Raw genomic sequence first — 19,426 nt, forward strand, 5'->3', positions numbered from 1 at the left:
CTCGTATGCCTCACTGAGGCCTAATTCTTATATTCTTATATTGAAGTAGCAGGTAATAACACCAATCTTCCTTTTTGTATGGTGCCTTCGAAAATATCCATGGAACACCTTGATGTAGCGTAGGTGCTTGTTTGCTCCAATGATCCCTTGAACAATCCATTTGCTGAATATTGTGGCAATGGAGAATTGGCAACGGGAACAGGGCTGTGAACCTAGGAGTCCCTAGTCAGGAATCAGCACACAGTTGACGGATGCACGGAGGTCATTGGACACCTGAGTCAGGGCAGAGATGTCTTTGAGCAGCAGCGTCGATGACTGAGCACTTTTTTTTCAGGGTACTTTTCACTGACTCCCAATGGGGAGGGGGCAAGAAACGGTGCCCTAAAAATAAGCTGCACCATTACTTCTGGATGCACCATATTTGCCAGCCACTCTCTAACCCTTCAATTCTGTGCACAATGGAGTCAGTCTGTCCTGAATTTTGCCAAGACAAAACTCATGTATCAACCTAACCTTCGTCAGCCAAATACTCCACTTCCCATATATGTTGAAGGAGATATTCTGGAATACGTTGAGCACTTCCCATACGTTGGCAGCCACCTCTCTGAAAAAGCCACCATTGTCGAGGAGATCCAACGATGTCAGTTTCTTCACCTTGCAGTGTTCCCTCTGGCATGATGAGGACTTGTCCTTGGCCCATTTATTTGCCAAATGGCACTCCACAGCAGCAATACGAAAATGTGGTCGCTCCTCCAAGCTTTCCAGATCACACTACCTCATGGAATGCCCATGTGCCCAAACATCTATGGGTCCAAAATCAGTCACTTCAGTCATATCCAGGCCTAATGCAGAAACTGGCTACCCTGAGTAGACTTCATCCTCGAATCGGGAGACAGTCTAAACGATTCGCAAAGAGCTCCTTTGTTTTTAATTTCGACTGCAAAAGTCATCCAATATTACAGATATTCTGGCTTCTATGCCAATTTACTGTTTTGTTTAGAGGATATCTTTCAGGCATGACACAGAAATCACAATCTACCTCTTAAATATTACAAACAAGTACCACTGATCAGAAAGGAGAAATGTGATCTCTTGATTTTTGTGGGAGAGGTAGAGGCAATGTAAGGAGCAAGTAACAATCAGTGAGCAGTGATTATGGGCGGGACCTGGCCATAGTTACAGAGGAGTAGGCGTCCGTATGGTTTTCAAGTAACAAGTGGTATTTGAAGAGTTGGCCGTAATTTTAGGCCCAGCAACCACAGTTTGGAGTGAAGCCTGTGGATACCATTGGGAAATGAATGCCTATTTCAAAGGAAATGGAACAACAAATCTTGGTACTAGTGCTGCAAGATTGGAGGAGCGATCACATTTTCGTATTGCTGCTGTGGAGTGCCATTTGGCAAATAAATGGGCCAAGGACAAGTCCTCATCATGCCAGAGGGAGCAGTGCAACGTGAAGAAACTGACATCATGGAGACTAGAAACACTGTGCTACCACACTTGCAATTGCAAATCTAGACAGTTGAGTAGGCTGAATGGCAGTAACAGTACTTGTATATGAATATTAAAGTCCATCAGGAAAGCAAAACTGTTCGAAGTCATGATGCCCAGCGTTGGAAATCATAGTGTGGTATGACCTTCCTGTAAGTACTAGTAACTTTTACCTTATATAATGTAATGTAATGTAATGTCATTACTGTTTACCTTGAAAGTATTTAGACCAAGAGCACAGCACAACTATTTGAAAAACAGAATACTGTAGATTCTAGAAATCTGAAAATGAAATAAAAATACTGGAAATATTCAGCAGGCTAGCCAGTATGTGCACGGAGAGAAACAGAGTTAAGCTTTCAGGTCTAGTGTCTACTGTAATCGCTGGTCACAGTGTGTCCTCCTCGACACTGGGGAGACCAAACCAACTCGGGTGACGGCTTTGTAGAACACCTCCATTCAGTGCGCAAGCATCACCCTGAGCTTCCGAGAGCCTGTGATTTTAATTTCCCACCTTGCTCTCACTGTAACTTCTCTGTGCTTAGCTTACTGCAGTGTTCCAGTGAAGTTCAAAGTAAACGTAAGGAACAGCACCTCATCTTTCAATTAAACACTTTACAGCCTTCTGAACCCAACATTGATTTCAACAATTTTGAAACGTATCTTAATGCACATTCTGTTTCCATTTCATTGCTTGCTTCATTTTTTTTTCTTGTTGTTAGTCAGCATTAAACCTGCTTTAGGCATATGTTTTGTTTCTTTTCTTGCCACATCACTATTCCCTGTGGCCCTGGAAGATAAACTCTTCTGTCTTTCAATCCCTCCCGTCTTCCTTTTGTCCTTGTCGCACCCATCCCTTGCTCAAAGCCTACTTCTGCAATTTCTGAAGAAAGGCCACAGGCCTAAAATGTTAACTCTGTTTCTCTCTCCACAGAAGCTGCCAGATCTTTAGAGTATTTCCAGCATTTTTTGTTTTTTATTTAAGCACAGTTCACTGTTTGGCTTGAAAATAAACTACCAAGTGGCATGGACGAGGCATTTTAGGTGGGTGCAAAGGGCGAGATGGTGATGTAGTGGTAGTGTCACAGGACCAGTAATCCAGAGACCCAGGCTAACAACCTAAAGGTATGGGTTCAAATCCAACCATGGCAGTGGTGGGATTTAAATTCAATGTAAAAAAAATATATGAAATTGAATACTAGTCCCAGTAATGGTGACCATGAAACCATCATTAATTATCGTAAAAACCCATCTGGTTCACTAATGTACTTTAGGGAAGGAAATCTGCCCTCCATACCAGTTCTGGCCTACATATGACTCCAGAGCAACAGTAATGTGATTGACTCTGAAATGGCCTAACAAGCTATTCCGTTCAACGGCAATTAGGGACGGGCACCAAACATTGGCCTTGTCAAAGATGCCCACATCCCATAAAGGAATAATGTATTGCATTGTATAAATATAACAGATTATTTACTTGCTATCACTGAAACAAATTATAAACTACCAACGCCCTTACATGATTTTTAACTTGGTGCTCTTCGAAATTAATTTAATGATGTCCAGAAAGTTGAGATCTTCACAATTTATGTGATGCCTAACTTTAATATGACCTCAGTGTAGTAATAGGCAAAGACTCTTTGTGTCGCTGTCTACCAATAAGGGAAAGAAATTTCGCTGGAGATCCACCACCCATCCCCCAACCGCGAGGGACGAAAGCAGGCAGATTATAGTCTTTCAAGCGAATATACCGAGGTATCTCCTGAGAAGGTCTGATGGTCTCCTTGCTTTTCAACGCATCTCCCGCATTGTCTGATTTACTTAGGATGGAATAATTGGTAATACCGGAGATAAGAAATGATGAGGGCAGCAAAGCACATCCCTGCAAAGGAAATGACACATACAGAAGCCTTCTTTCTGTTGAGAAATACAGCTGTACCGTCCATTTTGCTGCTTTGTGCCTGGAACCTGGTTTCGGGGCAGATTCGTTACTCCATTCCAGAAGAATTGGAGCACGGTGCTGTGGTAGGGAAAATCGCAAAAGACTTGGGATTGAATTCAGAAGAGCTATCAACTCGCAGACTCAGGATCGTTCCGAAAGAACCATTGCAATATTTCGATATAAATCTCCAGAATGGAATCTTATTTGTGAATAAAAGAATAGACAGGGAAATACTCTGCGGGCAGAGCCTTACCTGTTTACTGCTTTTGGAACTGGAAATTGATGATCCTGTGGAACAGTACGATATCGAGGTCGAGATTGTGGATATAAACGATAACTCTCCCAGTTTCTCGAACAGAGAAATCCTTTTGGAAATTGCGGAGTCTGTCACACCTGGAACCCGGTTTATTTTAGAGGCCGCGCAGGACCCTGATGTAGGAAGCAATTCTGTTCAAAATTACCAACTCACCCCAAATGAACATTTCGTTTTAGATGTACAGACTCTTGGAAAATGGAAAATTCCTAAATTGGTGCTGAAGCAGGCCCTTGACCGCGAAAAGGAATCATCACAACGTGTTTTGATCACTGCTGTTGACGGCGGATTACCCGAGAGGTCAGGAACTGCTGAGGTAACTATCATTATCCTAGACACTAATGACAATGTGCCAGTTTGCCAACAGTCCTTGTACGCTGCTAGTTTAATGGAAGATGTTCCACCAGGCACTTTAGTGATTAAACTTAACGCGACGGATTTGGATGACGGGCCCAATGGTGACATTGTTTATTCTTTTAGTACCTACAGCGAGGAAAAAATACCGGAAGTATTTCGAATTAATTCGAAATCCGGAGAAATCCGCGTAAAGGGAATGTTGGATTTTGAAGAAAAACATCTTTATGAATTTCACGTCGAAGCTAAGGATAAGGGAGCACCATCATTATCCGCACACTGCACTGTTCGGGTGGACATCAAGGATATTAATGACAATGCGCCGGATTTGATTCTAAAATCAGTTTCCAGTACAGTCCGAGAGGACGCTCCTACTGGGACATTAGTAGCACTGATCAGTGTTACAGATCGGGATTCTAATAAAAACGGCCGTACTGCTTGTCAGATCTCCCCAGATGTCCCGTTTGAGCTGAAACCTTCCTTTAGGAATTCCTATAGACTGACTATAAATGACATACTGGATCGGGAACGTGCCCAGGAATTCGCAGTGACTGTGACATGTAAAGACGAGGGAAGCCCTCCACTATCCACAAACAAAACAGTTATTGTGCGCATTTCAGATATAAATGACAACGCGCCCAGCTTTACGCAGTCTTCACAAACCGTCTATGTGGCCGAGAACAACTCACCTGGTAATTCCATTGGAACAGTGACAGCGTTCGACCCAGACACTGAACAAAACTCCCAGATTTCTTACAGAATTCTGGAAAGTAATGTTCAGGGAGGTCCAGTGTCTTCATATGTTTCTATCAACTCAGAAAATGGCATCATCTATTCGCAGCGGTCCTTTGATTACGAGCAGCTTAAAAGTTTTAAGATCCGAGTTCAAGCTCAAGACGCGGGCTTGCCATTGCTTTCCGGAGACGCCACTGTAAATGTGATTATTCTCGATCAGAATGACAACCCTCCCGTCATTGTAACACCTAGCTCAGTGAGCTACAATAAGACAGCTGTGCCTCGATCTGCCGATCCAGGATTTTTGGTAACGCAAGTAGTTGCTTCTGACGCTGATTCTGGACAGAATGCGCGAATTTCCTATCAAATCGTGCAAGCCACTGACCCGGGTCTATTTCGAGTTTCACATAGCTCGGGAGAAATCAGAAGCGTTCGCCGATTTAAAGATAGCGACGCCACCACACAAAGACTAGTCATCCAGGTAAAGGACAATGGGCACCCACCTCTCTCCGCCAGCACCACGATTACACTCACCCTAACTGAGCAGAATGAACAAATTCGGCCAGTGGTTGGCGATCTTCACCGAGATTTACAGCAATCGCCCGACTTGGCATTTTATATAATAATTTCTTTGGGAATAATATCGTTCTTACTCCTTGTTATAATAGTTGCCCTTGTCATTGTCATTTGCCCAACGGACGTGCAGCCTGGTCGCACTGGGAACTGTTTTCTTACCAATTGTTGCTGTGCCAGAGAATTAGACTCCAAAGCTAGAATGCATCACTCACATGTTAACCTTCAGGTTGTGCCAGACTCCAAGTTAAATACCAAAGCCCTTGAGGTTCGAGGAAGCGGGTCCCTTTCAGATACGTACCGTTACAAAATTCGATCAGCAGCAGAGGCAGCCAAGATGGAAATGATGTATTTCGCTCCAGTCAGCCCAACAACTTCTGGAAATTCTAGGAAGAATATCAGAATGTTTGCATCAGATCAAACCGCAAACACAACGAACAACTGGCCCTGTATATCGAGCGAAGTGAGTATCACACGTTTCAGTAAAGAAAACCAAAAAGCTTGGAAGAGCACAGGGTATGGACCAGCACCTGGAAGGCACGGATAGCCTAAAGTTCGGGTGCTGATCCAGCTGTTTTGCACTTCCAATATTTTCAGCTTTTGTCTCGGGTTTGATTTTACCAAAACCTCCAATGCTACGTTGCTCGTGAACCAACGTTATTTATTTTACATTTGTCAAATGCAATCCATTGACATTGCTTCATTTCCTAAGGAGTGATTGCAATGTAAAACGTTGGACTTTAAACTGGATATTTAGCACTGTAAAATGTTACTTATTTCAATGTCTAACATTGTATTCTGTAGCTGTCACCAAGTTTAATCACTAATTTGTAAAAATACCATATATTCATCAACTAATCATGGACCAGGGCGACTGCAAGTTTCTAGTATGCTCTAAAACCAAAACATGTAGCCTCTAATTAAGACTTATCAATTAATCAAGCACTTTACATATGCATAGATTTCAACCGCCAAATAAATCTTATAACTTGGGCATTTGCTCAACAATTAGACTACTCGGTAGCAAAAGACAGATATATTTTAGAAATACATTGGACAAAGGCCAATTTCAGAATACCCTGTTAACTGTAGTTATGAAAATACCATTACTTCATTCTGAAATAGAACTTTTTTCTTCAGTTAACTGTGCCTCAGGTTTGTATATTCACGGCGGTAAATTAAGCCACTGAAATAGGTATAATTGCCTACCATGCTTATATTCAGAAGATATAATTGGGACTACAACATGTCAAAAATGAGTTGGAAGTTATAATGGCAGTAGCAGCAGCGAAAGCATGTTTATTAATGTGATACGGTACTTTTACATAACTTCCGTGATCACGGAACACGCATTGGATAGGTATGCAATAAATTGCTGGAATAACTTACCGTGAGACATCACCGTGGAAGCAATTTCCACAATATTCCACATTTCTCATCGTTCGTGCCAGAGAAGGAAGGGAAATTCAATTTTCTGAATGCAAATCCTGAGGGAAATCAGAGTAAACTGACATGGACTAGAGCAGGCATTTAGAAGAAAGGATACGCAGTAAAAGTGAAACATTTATGATTACTCATTTAATTTTATTCTACTCAGAAAAGGCGCAATAAATAAGAAACGCCTACATCCCTGGCACTGCAATTTACACTGCCAGCTGTTGTTTTCATTTTGGTCTTTCTCCATTTCCAACAGTTGCAGCGGAAACATAACACAGGCGCGTTTTGCTCTTACTTCACTAGACTTTTTTGGAGCCTGGCACCAGCAGTTCCTTCTTCCAGCGCTACCATTAGATTCAGTTGTCTTTCCTCTTGTGGCTTCACACTGACTCCAGGAGGTGGGGGGAAAAAAACTTAATTTAATTCATCGTGCATGAAAAAACGTGTTTCCAAATATCCCTTTCAGTTGAGACAGTGCGTCACGTGCACTTTCTTCAATCTTGCAAAGTATTATCAGACAAAATTGTTGTTTTGTCTACATTGGGAAAACTAAATATCAATTAGGGGACAACATCATGGGGATCTCCATTTTTTCCTAACTGCTGACCTGATTTTCCTTTGGCCAGTCGCTTAAATTCCCCCCTGACCTTGTTCACTAAGCCTCCTATGCGACTTCAATGAAGTTTCAGGAGCAGTGACGAACATTCAAAAGGTTAAAGTGCTTGGAGGAATTGTAAGTCCGAAAGAGGTTAAAAAGATGGGAAGGGGTGAAGACATGAGCATGAGATTTTAATTGTGAAAATTGGTCTCTAGAAACCAGTATAGGCCAGTATATGCAGAATGGCTAATTGTGCCTTCGTGCAAAATAAGATCTGGGCAGCATCATTTTGGATCAGTTTAAGTTTAGGTTTTAGGAATGCCAGGAAAGCATGGACATAGCTTATTTTTAAAATTGACAAAGCCACAGACGTGGGTTTAAGTGGGCTGAGGTAAAAGCAGAGGTGGGAAATGGAGTGATTCTGGAAGTGGAAATAAGCCACTAAGTGAGATAGATAGGATATGAGTTTAGAACCTAAGGTGCATGTCGGTAGGTTGTAAACTGTCCTGCTTAAGGTGAGACAGTGGCCAAGGACAGGCAGAGATCAAGTGCTGAAGCACTCCCTGTCCATATGCAACAAGACCTGGACAATATTCAGGCTTGGTATAATAAGTAGCAAGTAACACAAATGGCACACAAGTGCCAGGCAATGACCATCTCCAACAAGAGAGAATTGAACCATCTCCCTTTGACATTCAATGGCATTACCATCGCTGAATTCACCTCTATCCACATCTTGGTGTTTCCATTGACCAGAAATTGAACTGAATCAGCGATATAAATACTGTGGCTGCAACAGCAGGTTAGATGCTGGGATTTCTGCGAATTCTGGGAATTCCTGACTCCCAATAGCATGCACATAATTTGCAAGGCACAAGTAAAGAGTGTTATGGAACACTCTCCACTTGCTTGAATTAGTATAGCTCCAATAACACTCAAGATGTTCGACACCACCCAGGACAAAGAATCTCACTTGATTGGCACCCCATCAACCACGTTAAACATTCATTACCTCCGCCATCGACGCACAGTAGCAGCAGTGTGTACCATCTACAAGATGCACTGAAAGAATTCACCAAGGCTCCTTAGACAGCACCTTCCAAACCCACCACCACTACCACCTAGAAGGACAAGGGCAACAGATGCATGGGAACGCCACCACTTGCATGGTCATACCCTATCCTGACTTGGGACTATAGCACTGTTCCTTCACTGTCGCTGGGTAAAAATCCTGGAACCACCTCCCTAACAGTACTGTGGGTGCACCTACACCACATGAAATGCAGTGGTTCAAGAAGACATCTCACCATCACCTTCTCAAGGACACTTGCAGTGGGCAATAATTGCTGCCCAAGCCAGTGATACCCCCATCCCAAGAACGAATTTTAAAAATGTGACAAGGGTACATAATTTGCAGCGGGAGTCAGAATCGATGCCTTTAGTATTCTCAATGCTTAATGGGGGAATTGTGACTCAGCCAACATTAAATATGGGCCAGGCAGTCTGACAGCAATGAGCATATATGATGAGCAATGTGGCCGAAAAGCAGTTCCTGTCATCAGTATATAGTTAAGTTGATCTCATGTTTTCTTTTTCTTCATTCCCGGGATGTAGGCTTCGTTGGCCGAGCCAGCATTTATTGTCCATCCCTAGGTGCCCTTGAGAAGGTGTTGCCTTCTTGAACCGCTACAGTCCATATGGTGTAGGTACGCCCACAGTGCTGTTAGGAAGGGAGTTCCAGGATTTTGACCCAGAGACAGAGAAGGAACGGTGATATATTTCCAAGTCAGGATGGAGAGTGACTTAGAGGGGAACTTCCAGGTGGTGGTGTTCCCATTTATCTCTGCCCTTGTCCTTCTAGGTGGTATTGGTCGTGGGTTTAGAAGGTGCTGTCTAAGGAGCCTTGGTGAATTCCTGCAGTGCATCTTCTAGATGGTGCACAGTGCTGCTACTGTGCATCGGTGGTGGAGGGAGTGAATGTTTGTTGGTGTGGTACCAATCAAGCGGACTGCTTTGTGCTGGATGGTGTCCAGCTTCGTCAGTGTTGTGGGAGTTGCACTCATCCAGGCAAGTGGGGAGTATTCCAATACATTCCTGACTTGTGCCTTGTAGATAGTGCACAGAATTTGAGAAGTCAGGAGGTGAGTTTTTCGTCACACGATTCCTAGCCTCTGACCTGCTCTTACAGCCATAGTATTTATATGGCTAGTCCAGTTCAGTTTCTGGTACATGGTAACCCTCAGGATGTTGATAGTGGGGCATTCAGTGATGGTAATGCCATTGAACATCAAGGGCCGATGGTTGGATTCTCTCTTGTTGGAGATAGTCATTGCCTGACACTTGTGTGGCACAAATGTTACTTGCCACTAGTCAGCCCAAGCCTGGATATTGTCCAGGTCTTGCTGCATTTGGACATGGATTGCTTCAGTATCTGAGGAGTCACGAATGGTGCTGAACATTGTGCAAACATCAGCGAACATCCCCACTTCTCACTTTATGATGGAAGGAAGGTCATTTATGAAGCAGCTGAAGATGGTTAGGCTGAGGACACTACCCTGAGGAACTCATGCAGTGATGCTCTGGAGCTGAGATGACTGACCTCCACCAACCACAACCATCTTCCTTTGTGCTAGGTATGACTTCAACCAGCGGAGAGCCTTCCCCCTGACCCGCATGGACTCCAGTTTTTTTTAGGGCTCCTTGATGCCACACTCAGTCAAATTCTGCCTTGATACCAATGGCAGTCACTCTCACCTCACCTCGGAGGTTTAGCACTTTTGTCCATGTTTGAACCAAGACTGCAATGATGTCTATGGTTGATGATGCCAGAAGTAGATGCAAATGGTGAAGAATGGAGGATAAAGGATAAATAGTTGAAGAATTTTAGAGATAATGCCGTGACAGCAGAAATAAAATCTACACCTGGAAAGATAGACTGACTCCGAGTGCATACATTAAAATAGAGTGAGGGCAACCTCACTGTACTGAGCATCAGACAAAGCAACATGGCAGAGGATGGTGTGGTCGAGTGTGCAAAATAGTAGAAAGATCAAGATGATGGCGACGATGATGCATCTCAGGCGCACTCATAAGAGAATGTCGAAGATTCTCCTTAAAATCTAACTCACTTGCTCAGCTTTTCATGATCTTTCCTAATGCCCCTTCGACTCTGTGTCATTTCTTGTCTAATTACGCTTCTATGAAACGTCTTGGGAGGCTGGGAAGTTTAATTTCGTAAACAGTGCTCTCTCTCCCTCTCTCCCTCTCATATATTACACACACACGCACACACACACACACACACATATATATGGAGGGGGCAATTATTTTGGCTTTTTGCCATGTCTTAGAATCAATGAAGTCTCCAGAAAAATACAATTATATATTTTTCCTTAATTGTATATCAATTTTACCTACATCTTATGAAAGCTTTATGAAGAAATGAAAATCTATATGTTTACATAGTCTTGTTAGACTTATCAGGGATGTGTACTTCTGATCAGTGATACCTGTAAGAGCAGAGAACAGTTTATTTCTCTGGAATGAGGAGTGACACAGGTTTGTCCAACATCAGCCTTTTATTTTCATTCTTTCATCAATAATGTGTTTGTAAATGCATTATGGTATAGCAGGTGATAGTTTCCAGGCTGACCAAATCCCAAAGGGAAACTTGACCAGGCTATCACTACGATTTTGCAATTTGTGTTTATTACGAGAAGGTATGTACACTGAAGTCAGAAGTAAAGATTCCATTACCACCTTTGGAGATTTTAAAGATAAAATCAAAACATTTACTAACAAAAGAAAGGAAAAAAACACATACCAGATTCCAGTTATACAGCTAATCTTAGTCTTATAACAGTTCCCAAAAGATTTCTACTTAACTAGACTCCCAACTGCACATCCCTTTTCAGGCATCAGTCCAAATAGATTCTTAATCTATAAAACATCCGGCAAACTACCACAAGCACCCACTGTTGCTTTAGTGGAGGTATTTCACAGTTCCTCTCTCCCTCTCACTTGACAATGGAATTCCAAGGCTTTTAACAGAACCTTGCACTCTGAACCAAACCAGCACTTCTCCAGGTGGCTAGAGTTTGCTTTTTCACCGGTTTATTTCACACAGTCCACCTCTCAAGATCTCACAGGGCCACTCCTGTATAACTTTCCATTCTGAAGAAAGGTCATATGGGCTTGAATCGTCAACTCTGTCTCTCTCTCTCCATAGATGTTGTCAGACCTGCTGAGTTTTTCCAGCATTTTCTGTTTTTGTTTCAGCTTTCCATCTTTCTTTAAATATATTTTCTCCATCTTGATCTGTAATACCCATTGTTTCAACCTTTACTTTGGAAGTTACTTTCCCTAGAATATAAAAACCTTTCATGTTGTCCTTATGACCAGCACTTTCAAGAAAAATAAACTTAATAACCTTGCCTTATTTATCTTGCCAGTTGTAAAAAATCTTGCCTTTTCTTTTGGGTCAATAAAACATGATATCCCCACTACTTTTTTACCCATTAACCCCTACAAGATGCAACCATTTTCCTTGTTACCTTCTAATTTCTCTTTGAAATTCAAACAACCTCTCAATGTATCTAAAAATGCAAATGTTAGCTCGCCCATTTCCATTTCAAAATGCCTGCTTACAACTATCCCTTTGATGATTCATACCTTGCAGCCTGACTGTCTTTAGTTTAACAAAATTAGTCTCACACACACACACAAACACAAACATGCACACACATAACACAGCCTCATAAGCATACTTTAAAGTATCCCCCTGTAACATTAGGAGAAATGATATTCCCTTTACAAATGTTGTTAAAATTGGTTTTCAAGTGCCTTTTACTGAACGTTTTCGAAGTAATTTTCTGTTCATTTCACGAGTTGGTGGCAGGTGTAAATGTAGTTTATTGCCTCACCATCTTTTACAGAAGGATAAGCAATGCCATTTAGCTGTTTCACCCAATGCTCCATTAGAACTCTATGAGGCTCAAGAGTTGATTCCAGATAAAGTTTGAAGCTACAGGCTCATCATTTTCAATATTTGTGTCATACCTGAAAGTTCTGGAAAACGATGCTTTTAATTTGGACAAATAAGCAATTGTATGCTGAGAAGAGATAATCAACACGCCATGTTTTGTTTTCTATCTAAGAGCCAAATTACCCAGAATGCAAAATATCCTATTTTTAACCTGCGCATGAAGGTTTCAAATTAGTATTCCACTTTTAGATAGCCCGATGCAGCATTTGGATTCCATGCTGATGTTTGACGCAGTCTCAATAAAATCTGTTAATTAGTGTTTATATTTGATTTTTATGTGCCCATCTTGGCTTAATAATAGCACTCAGTCTCTAAATCAGTAGATTATGGGTTCAAGATCCACTCAGAGACCTGGACACAGGCTGATTCTTTAATGTAATACTACGCAAGTCCATACTATCAGAGTTGTCATCTTTCAGATAAAATGCTAAACCGAGGCATGACTTTTTTGTCGTTACAAATTATTCCAAGGGGCTATTCAAAGGAGAAGAGGGGAATTCTACCCGTCGACCTGATTAAAATGTATCCCTCAAATAACATTAATGAAACAGATTAGCTGATTTCTAGCTCATCGCTTTTCATGGAGCTTTGCTCTCTTCATAGTAGACGAAATCTTGTGCACTTGAAGGCAGAGTCGAGGGTCAGGTAATTGCTGGACCCTGACTCCGCGCTGGCTGTTGGGCACCGACATGGAAATCTTCCCGGAGTCGGCCAATTGTTGTCCACTTAAGAATGGCAGGTTGGTTGCTGAGGCTGCAGACCTAATCAGATGGGCTCAGGCATTGTCGGAGTCGGAACGCGAGGCACCTCCATCGACTTCCAAGGGGCTAGGATTTATTTTAATGAAGGTAATTGCCACAGCTCTGATGTCACGCATGCGGAGGGAGGCTTCTGGAGAGTCCAGCGGCCGGCGGCAGCTGTGGCCTGCTGATGGCTGCGGATCCGGTGAGGTGAGAGGGGGGCGGTGATGGTGATTTTAGGAGCCTTACGTCAACACCACTCACTCCTTAACCTTCTCAACCAGCCGCTAGTAGGCTACATCAAGGAATCTACTGGTGGGCAACCTCTGCCACTTGTGATCCGTCTCCGGATCGCCGGAAGCGGGAAGGTGTCAGCCCGTTGAACTGAGAAATTCCTCCCGCCCAGCTCCAGCGGAACCGATACATATTCGCACAATGCTGTTGAGTTTTCCTACAATACAACAGTGTCTGTATTGTACCATACTTCTTTAGCTCTAAAACGCGCGCGTTGAAACGTTCCAAGGGCCTGAAATGCGCAAGATAAATTGAAGTTTTTTTCTTGTTTCTGTTGATGAGTAGAGTTCCCGTATAGTGTTAGCCTATTGTATGTTTTATTTCCAGGCAATTATTCGTAATTCAAAACACTTAGGGGTTTGACTTTTTCCATATGCCATGCGTATCCTGGTTTTGAGGCTGATTTGTGAGGAAGGAGGAACATAGTTGCAGAAGGGTAGTCTAGCATAATCTGACCCGTTATTCTGTACTTTGACTGATGAATTGGTGTCATGTCTCTTTTCTGAAGCTGCTTACGTGGAAATCTAGATAACGCAGTTGATGCCAATGAAAGTTATGTGTAACTTACAATGAGGAAGAATCAAATATTTTATATGGAAGCTTCCAACTTAACTTTTTCCTTGCGAGTCAGTTTGAAGGGGACAGCCAATTGTTGCATGAGAAAGAGCATTTACATAGTAGTAATAAGCGTGTCTTCGCCTCATTCCGCTTTATAATTTTCGAACAGAATTCGAAAACAAAAAGTAGACACTGTTTTATTTAAAGATTTTTTAAGAGTGGAAGTGTGAGCTGCATTGAGGAAAATCAGATTAAGGAAAATATTTCTCCGTTCTCATTGTAACGATTAAGCGTCTGAACCAATTTGTGATCTTGTTCAAATTTTGTCCGTGTATCAAATTGACAAGGAATGCCAGTATTATTAATGTTCTAACACAAGTAAAGTTTCAGGACGGACTTCCAAAGTGGTGACGTACAATGACTCTAGTACTTTGGGTTTTCACTGGGGCAGCCACATTACTGCGAGTATTCCGTTATGCACGGAATATTCTGCTTTCCGGCAAAGTTGATTTGATTCTTCTAAGAGAAAACAAATTATACAAAATTGTTGGTTAAAAAAAAACTATAGGCAAGAAATTATGGTACAGGCGGCATGTGTGGTTGTCACCGCACAACTAGAACTTCATTAACTTCGGTACTAAATTATTTCAGTTCTCCGAAACTGTTCACGCTATTTCAGTTAACTATGACAGAAGATTATTACAGGCACAATGTACTAACTAATCTTTTCACTGGTGTACGATATGACTTTAAGAAGTGCTATGTGTAATTATTGCATAAAACTCTTTGTGTCGCTGTCTACCAATGAGGAATTGAAAAATGAAGAGAGATCCATCAACCCTCCCGCAGCACTGTACACAACGGTGAAGAAGAAAGGGAAAGGAAAGCAGGAACCAGATTGCGGTTTCATCTCAGCCATCTTTGATCTCCTTTGCTTCGGGTCGCTCTGCAATAGGAGGGCATGTTATTTATCAATCATTTTCCTCTGGACTTCGCACTAAGACAGGTAGCTCCGAGCGATATCTGCATTTTATTAATATTTACATCACAGTGTAAATGAAAGGGCGCCTTCACACAGATAATGCAAACGTTGTTTTACATTACCTTGCCTTATGTCTGGGGTTTTGCTTCTGCCCAGATTCATTATTCGATTCCAGAAGAAGTAGAAAACGGTGCTTTTGTTGGGAATATCGCTAACGATATTGGATTAAATGTAAGAGAATTGTCCAGCCGTAGGTTTCGGATCATGTCAGTTACCAAGAAAAGGTATTTTGAAGTAAATTTAAAGGATGGTGTTTTGTTTGTTAATGACAAAATTGACAGGGAGCAGCTCTGCGGCCAAACTCCTACGTGTTTACAAAACATCGAGATTGTAACAGAAAATCCATTAAAACTGTACCGTGCTGAGGTTGAAATACAGGATATAAATGACAATTCCCCCAGTTTTTCGCAGGATGAGCTACGTTTGGAGATTCTTGAGTCAACTCCACCGGGAACTCGCTTTCCACTTCAGAGCGCGCATGATCCCGACGTCGGTACAAATTCGGTTCACACTTACATCCTCAGTCCGAATGATCATTTCGCATTGGATGTTCACAACAGCAGTGGTGGAACTAAAAGTGTGTATTTGTTGCTTAATAAATTCTTCGACAGAGAAGAACAAGCCGTCCATACCTTACTTCTCAGTGCCTTAGATGGCGCGATTCCAGCGCGAACTGGTAGTGCCCAAATTATAATCACCGTCCTTGATGTCAATGACAATGTGCCTGTATTTGATCAGCCCGTTTATTGGGTGAAAGTGATTGAAAATGTAGTCGTCAACACATTGGTTATTAATCTCAATGCTACTGATTTGGATGAAGGTACTAATGCGGATATAATCTACTCTTTCAGCAGTTACACCCCAGACAGAGTACGTGAACTGTTTAGTATAGAACCGTATGCAGGAGGAATCATTGTTAAAGGAGCGTTGGATTACGAAGAAGCCAACGTCTACGAGATTAACGTGCAAGCCAGGGACCAGGGTGCCACTTCTGTCCCTGTATATTGCAAAGTTGTAGTGGAGATTGTGGACATGAATGACATCGAACCTGAGATGACGTTGATGTCATTATCCAGTCCCATAAGTGAAAATGCTACGATCGGAACTATGGTGGCCCTAATAAGTGTAACGGATCCCGAATCTGGAGTAAACGGTAATACTAGCTGTTATATTCGCAATAACCTCCCATTCCAGTTGAAATCGTCTTTCAAGAACTCTTACATGTTGGTCACTAATGCTTTATTGGACAGGGAAACTGTTTCCCAATACACAATTAACGTCACGTGTTCGGACGATGGATCTCCTCGTCTCTTTGCCAACAAAATCATTCCACTGGAGATCTCGGACATTAATGACAATCCGCCACGCTTCACGAAGTCATCATACACAGCCTACGTATCAGAAAATAACACACCAGGTTCGCCTATCTGCTCTGTGACTGCTTTTGATTCTGACCTCGGTCAGAACTCTGTCATTTCTTACTCCCTTGGGGCGAATTCGAAGATTCGAGGTACGTCTGTCATGTCTTTTGTATCTATCAATTCAGAAAATGGTGAAATATTTTCACAGCGTTCTTTTGATTATGAGCAATTTAAGAACTTTCAAATCTACGTTCAAGCTCAAGATGCGGGAATCCCAGCCCTCAGCAGTGATGTTATTGTGAATGTAGTTATCCTCGACCAAAACGACAACTCTCCTATAATTGTATCTTCTCCGACAAATAATGGAACGCACGTATTGATACCTCGATCTGCGCATCCAGGCTACCTGGTTACAAAGGTGACTGCAATTGATGCAGATTCTGGGCAGAATGCCAGACTGATTTATCAATTGATCCAAGCTACTGATCGAACTCTTTTCACAGTAACGCGCAATTCAGGAGAAATCAGGACGATACGGCTCTTTGAAGTGAGAGATTCAACTACACAAGTGCTTATAATCTTGGTGAAGGACAATGGGCATCCTTCCCTCTCTACTACTGTCACAGCCACATTGTCATTGATGGATATGACTGTTGAACTTATGTCAGGCATTAGCAATCAGTCCCAAAATATTGAACATTCTTCGAATTTGGCCATGTATATAATTATTTCACTTGGGGCAATCTCATTAATCCTTCTGTTGATAATTATTGCTCTTGTTACAACTATGTGCCACAATAGCAATGATCACGGTGTCGACAGTTCTCCGAACACGTGTTGCTTTAGACGTGAGATTGCAAACAATGTGCTGAAGCAATCTAATGCCCCCAATGTTCAACCAACCGCAAATTTTATGGAAGTTCGTGGAACTGGGTCCCTCTCTAAAACATACTGCTATAAGGTTTGCTCAACAACTGAACTAGACAACAGGAACTACGTATTTCTCACGCCTTTCAGTTCTGCAACGCGTAGAAGCGATACAAAGGACGTATATTTCTCAGAGTGCAATCAGCAGATGAAACAAAATGTTAATATTGTCGGTGAGGTAAGTCAAACGAATATAGAACAAACTGAACCCATAATACACCCGCCTACGCAAAATGATAGGGCGATAGCTGTAAAATGCGATGTTACTGAAGCGAATTAACACCATCCTAAAGTAGGCGTTGTCACTTCAGTGTGACTAAATAAATTGGTGGACGAAGAAAATATTTTGCCAGATTTCTATCAGCTCTGTTATCTTGTGTTACTTTACATATTTTTATCTTAATTGAGAGATTCAATTTCATCTAAAATACAATCTTATTTACATGCTGATTCGATCTCTTCAAGACTAACCTATTTCCCTTAACCAGTGGGCACGGTTTTCAAGTAATTGATAGAACGATTAGAGGAGAATTAAGGAAAAGCTTTTCCCCTAAAGAGAGGTGATGTATTGAATTTAGTACGTAATAGATGGTCGAGGCATAAGCCCTTGCCAAATTAAAAACAAAACTTCAAAATTCACCAGAAATGCCGTAACCCACTGCTCTCTGGACCAAGAACTGCGAAGTGGGATTAGGCTGCTTACATCATTTACGGCGGCACATGTACGATGGGTCGAATGGCCTCATTCTGTGCTGTAAATGTTCTACGTTTCTATGGATCAGCAAACTATAATTACATAAGTTGGATGTGCTTTGTATAATTTAAGAACCAATTATTAGGTGTGTTATGAATTTTGCAGTGTTGTGAAACCTAATGGGAAAATAGCCACAGGATTTTGACATACATTTGTGCCAATTTTCTTCCTTTGTCTTCTGGGGGAGCTAAATAATTCCTTGTAGGTTTCCCTGGGTATTCACTTTCTCCACTGTCCGACTCAATTAACCAACAACTTAACCTACATTTGCACATTGAGGTAGTAGCAAGCTCCAACGCATTTCACAGGGGCATAATCGGACGAAAGTGGGCGAGTCAAAGAATTATTAGGACACTTGATCAAAGAGGCGGGGTATAAACAGAGTCTTGGGGGAGGAGAGACAGGGAGATTCAAAGACGTTTGGGGAGGGAATTCGAGAGATCAGGGCTTATACAGCGAAAGGCACAGACATGAATAGTGGATAAAGGCATCAAGGGAGTCAACAAGAGGCGAGAGTTAGAGAAATATAGAATCCTCCCAGCGTTGTAGAGCAGGGGGGAGTTTCAGATCAAGAGCTGGGTGCGACAATGCAGTGATTCAAGCACCAGGATGGGATTTTAAAAAATACAAGGCATTGGTGCATCGTGATCCAATATAGTTCGGCAAGCACAGTGGTAATAGCTGAACACGATTTGGTGTCGGTTAGGGTGCGGCAAGCAGAATTCTGAATGAGCTCTAGATTATGGAGCTTTTATGAAGATGGGAGACTGGTCAAGAGATTATTTATTCTGGAGATATTGGTATTACTGTAATGACATCCTTGCATTTCCTGGTATGATGATGTACGCCATCATAGTCAACTCTGTTAAACATCGCCTGCTGTGGCTCAGGAGCGTCATTCTTACATGAGAGCCATGTTTTGCAAGCGGAATGGAATATAATAGCAGGGAAGTTATACTGCAGCTGTTCAGGGCATTGGTGAGACCACATCGAGAGTACTGTGTACAATTTGGGTCTCCTTATTTGGAAATATATATATACAATTGCGTTAGAAGCAGTACAGAGAAGGTTCATTCGACTCATTCCTGGGATGAGGGGCTTATCTTATGAAGAAAGGTTGAACAGATTGAGTCTATACCCATTGGAGTTTAGAAGAATGAGAGGTGATCTTAATGAAACATAAGATCATGAGGGGATTTGATAAGGTAGACACCGTGAAGATGTTTCCACTTGTGGGCGAGATTAGAAACAAGGGGAAAAGTT

General features: G+C 42.0%; 1 protein-coding gene and 1 pseudogene across 1 annotated transcript in view; both read left to right on the forward strand.

Annotated features, from left to right (window-relative positions):
- The first annotated feature begins 3,273 nt into the window (after window positions 1-3,273).
- LOC144686068 (protocadherin gamma-A6-like) overlaps window positions 3,274-19,426 on the forward strand; it is a 245,473-nt gene continuing 229,320 nt past the window's right edge. The window contains exon 1 of the mRNA XM_078551228.1: window positions 3,274-5,871. Coding sequence (XP_078407354.1) covers window positions 3,349-5,871 — 2,523 coding nt within the window. The 5' untranslated portion in view covers window positions 3,274-3,348. The remainder of the gene's footprint in view (window positions 5,872-19,426) is intronic.
- LOC144686115 (protocadherin alpha-C2 pseudogene) lies at window positions 15,161-17,689 on the forward strand (annotated as a pseudogene).

Source organism: Cetorhinus maximus, chromosome 10 (assembly GCF_964194155.1).
Source record: "Cetorhinus maximus chromosome 10, sCetMax3.hap1.1, whole genome shotgun sequence".
NCBI classification, from domain to species: Eukaryota; Metazoa; Chordata; class Chondrichthyes; order Lamniformes; family Cetorhinidae; genus Cetorhinus; species Cetorhinus maximus.